General features: G+C 49.4%; 1 protein-coding gene across 1 annotated transcript; it reads left to right on the top strand.

Moving 5' to 3' along the window:
• The first annotated feature begins 237 nt into the window (after positions 1-237).
• On the top strand, positions 238-3,434 carry LOC144604674 (uncharacterized). The gene has a single exon (XM_078419316.1). The coding sequence runs from the start codon at positions 314-316 to the stop codon at positions 2,909-2,911; it is 2,598 nt and encodes an 865-aa protein (XP_078275442.1). The 5' UTR covers positions 238-313; the 3' UTR covers positions 2,912-3,434.
• Positions 3,435-4,195: the final 761 nt, after the last annotated feature.

The following is a 4,195-nucleotide window of genomic DNA, read 5'->3' as shown; positions in this document are numbered from 1 at the left end:
CGCCCAGTGGGAGGGCGGCACAGCGTCGATGCCGCCCCCTGTGGACGGGCTGACTGACCACTGTGCCAAGGCGGCACAGCGTCGCTGCCGCCCCCTGTGGACGGGCTGACTGGCCACTGTGCCAAGGCGGCACAGCGTCGCTGCCGCCCCCTGTAGACGGGCTGACTGACCACTTTGCCAAGGCGGCACAGCGTCGCTGCCGCCCCCTGTGGACGGGCTGACCACTGGGCGGCTGACGTGGCGACGCTGGTCATAAAGCACGCGGTGATGGAGCCGCCCCGGCGCCCGTGGCCGCCGCCCGCCCGCACCGTCGATGGCAGCAGCTTCCCAGAGTCTGGGCGAAGCCGGCGCCGTCCAGGGCCGCCCGGCGCAAGCGCCCGAAGCCCGGGCAGGCCCAGGAAACCGCTGCATGGGCTTCAGGAACCAGATCCAGCAGGTCCTGGGCTGGAAGAAGGGGGTCAAACAATTGTCAGCCGCCGGGGAATCACGGCCGGGACAGCCCGGGCAGGGCAGAGCGGGCGTCGGGTCAGAGCTGGGCACCCAACCTGGCTCAGGTAACACCAGGTTAGAGCAGGGTGCCCTGTTTGTCCCGGTCAAAGGTGTTGGGTCAGAGTCAGGCATTCAGTTAGCCCTGGATAAGATGGTGAGACATGGGAAGAGCCAGATGGTAGTTGTTGGTCATTCTGAGTTAGAACAAAGAATCAAACCAGCAGGTCTGAAGTTGATTTCACCACCAAGCAAGGAGCAAATAGTTGATTCCACCTCAGAAAAGGTCAGTTCTGTGCTTGACTTGGGCAAAAGAATAACACAGGTCACTAAGTCAGCCCTGGGTAAGGATGGAGGCTCAGGGCAGATCACCCAGTACACCAAGAGTGAGAGTGTTGGTTTACGGCACATCACCCAGTCCATCATGGGTAAGGGTGTTAGTGTAGGGCAGATCACCCAGTCTCCTGAGGGTGAGGGTGTTGATGTGAGGCACATCACTCAGTTGACAATGGGTAAGGGCGTTGGTTTAGGACAGATCACCCAGTCCACCAATAGTAAGGGTGTTGGTGTAGGACAGATCACCCAGTCCACCAAAGGTGAGAGTGTTGGTGTAGGACAGATCACCCAGTCCACCAAGGGTGAGGATGTTGGTGTCGGACAGATCACCCAGTCCACCAAGAGCGAGAGTGCTGGTTTAGGACAGATCACCCAGTCCACTGAGGGTGAGGGTGTTGGTGTCGGACAGATCAGTCAATCCACTATGGGTAAGGGTGTTGGTTTAGGACTGATCACCCAGTCCACTGAGGGTGAGAGTGTTGGTTTACAGCAGGTCACCCAGTCCACTGAGGGTGAGAGTGCTGGTTTAGGGCAGGGCACCCTGATGGTAATGGGTAAAAGTGGTGGTTTAAAATGTATCACCCAATCTATCCAGTCTACCCTGAGTGAGAGTGATAATTTAAAGCACATCACCCAATTCACAATGGGTGAGAGAGGCAGTTTGGAGCAAGTCACCCAGTTTTCATTGCTTGATGATTTAGACCAGCTTTTGCAACCAGTATTGAGTAAGAGTAATGGGTTAGAGCAGATAGCCCAGTGTACACATGGTAAGAATAGTGGGTCAGAGAAGGTCACCCAGTGTACACTAGGTAAGAAGGGTGAGTTAAACCAGGGTAACCTGTCAGTTGATAGTTCAGGACCAGAAACGCAGGACCAGTTTATTGTTAGTGATCACGAATCAGAAAAAGACATTGGTCATGCCCAGGTTAATGGCACAGTGCCAGAGCTGACCAACCCCTTGACAAATGGAACTAAACCGGCACTCGATCCAAGTATTGAGAGTGCTGTGGGATTGAAGCTGGAATCGGAAGAAGCGCACGTAGAAGGGATGAGTTTTCAACCTGCACAACCCAAAACGTCACTTATACATAGAACCACAAAGTCAAAGGAGCAGATTAAGCCAACTGTGCTTCAGGATGCAAAAGCAGTTTGGGGCAAGAAATTGGAGCAATGTGTTCATGTCCCCTCAGGTGGCAATAGGACTTTCAAACAACAGATGAAGCTTTTCAAATGCCAAGATGTGGAGTCCCTGGACCCCACTCAGAAAGTAGGACTCGAACAGCAGATCTTTATTACTCTTACTCAAAATCTGAGTTACATCTCAGGCCTATGTGATAGTGTGCACTTGGCTGATGGGTTTGGCTCTCAGAATGACTTGCATAGCGCACAAGATGGCTCCCATCTTGGTCCAGGTAAAAGAGACTGGCTGTTGCAGCCGACAGTGCGGAAACGAGCAAAATCATGCCCGGGCTCCCCGGAAGAGAGGCGAGGGAGCAACAGAAGCAATAGCAGTAATAGGGTGAGATTTGCAGATTCATTAGGCCTAGAGTTAGCAGAAATTCGAAACTTTGACTCATCAGTAGAGCCAACAGTGCCATCACATGTCCTGGCCAGCTTCGGTACCAATGAGCCCACAGAACATATGACATGGGTGCAGCGTTTCACAATGGAATTCACCAATCCCAAGGACGATGAAAACTTCCGCGAACGACTGAACAGCCAGAAGGTGTGCTTGGAAGCATTGACAGAGTCAGAACTGGTTATCAGTGGCACTATCCTGGTTATTAACCTGGCATACCATAAGGAGGTGACAGTCCGTTACACCTGCACTGATTGGAAGCTCTTCACTGATGTTTCAGCCCTATTTGAAAGCAATGTTGAAGGCAAAATGGACCGCTTCACATTCTCACTGAATCCCACTACTCACATGCTCCAGTCAGGCACCTGCCTGCAGTTTGCTATCAAGTATAGTGTTGATGGAGTAGAGTTCTGGGACAACAACAATGGTATCAATTACAAGATGACATGCCAGTTTCTTCAGGTCACTGTCCCTGATGACATCGAGGACGGGACGGTCGGTTTAGATTGACCTTCAGCAGCTGGCACCAAAAACGAAGACTTGATCAAGGCTGCAGCAGTATGATCAAGCAAAACTCACCACCCTGGAACCAAGAAACTGCAGATATGCAGGAAGATTATCAGGAGCTACCTGCAGTGCACAAGACAACTGGAGATCAGGTGGGGTTATTCCCCACAGGTGGAATTCAAGAGGATAAATATATGATTCAATTGAAGAATGCAAGAATGACTAAATCAGGATCCACTGCAGATATTGACTGGAATTGTGAGTCAGCAGTAACGACCAGTCCAAGCTTTCTGCAGGAAGAAGCCATTCAAGCAGCTAATTGCATAATGAAAATTCAGTTAACATCTGGTAATGTTTGGTCACAAGAAAAATAGACAGTTGCATCGAGTAACATCAGTATTGGAACAAATGAAATGTTCCCTTGTGCACTCTAAGGAAAACTTCAAATGTGGGGGAAGGTCTGTGCGTTTGACAAGTAGAAAAGTTCTCCAAATCCTGTTTTATGTTGGAGCAACATCTTATGAAGTTCTGGTGATTAAACAGTTATTGATATTGGCCTGTCACAATCATTGTTCTACTGTAAAAGTGCGTAAAGTAGGTGAGGCAAAGTATGGGGATTTTTATCCAGAGTGATATGCAAAATTTCTTCTCCTTTTGATTAAAAGATACAGCATGGAAGTAGGTCTTTTGGCCCACCAAGTCCATGCTGACCTGTTCACACTAGTTCTATGTTATCCCACTTTTTAAATCCACTCCCTACACGCTAGCGGCAACTTACAGAGGTCATTTAATACAAAACCCCTCACATCTTTGGAATATGGGAGGAAACCAGAGCGCTCAGAGGAATCTCATATCATCACTTTACGCAAGTTTCACACAGGCAGCACCTGAGGTCAGGATCAAACTTGGGTCTCTGGTGCCGTAAGGCAGCAGCTCCACTCTGCCGCCCATATTTGTAGAATGTTTTCCTGTGCCAGATTTCTCCCTGAGGTTGGGAGAGGAATTCCCCATGTGTTCTTTGCCCAATTAGCATTGCTATTTTTCCATGATCTGTGCGGCACACAAATACAACTATAGTCATCAAATACCGGAATATCGAGAATCTGTACTGCTTGGGAATGCAGCCATTTATTTTGTTATACCATTAAGGAACTTAAATAATCTATTTTTAGCTTATGAAATCATTGGACCATTTGCTCAGAAAAACCTTGTCCAATACACTGAACTGGCCAATAGCTTCCCCAGTGATCTTCTCAACCCTTCTCCCATTGTCCTGGCTAAAACACT

This window comes from Rhinoraja longicauda, chromosome 22 (genome assembly GCF_053455715.1).
Source record: "Rhinoraja longicauda isolate Sanriku21f chromosome 22, sRhiLon1.1, whole genome shotgun sequence".
NCBI lineage: Eukaryota > Metazoa > Chordata > Chondrichthyes > Rajiformes > Arhynchobatidae > Rhinoraja > Rhinoraja longicauda.
This window is presented reverse-complemented; position numbering and strand designations above follow the sequence as displayed.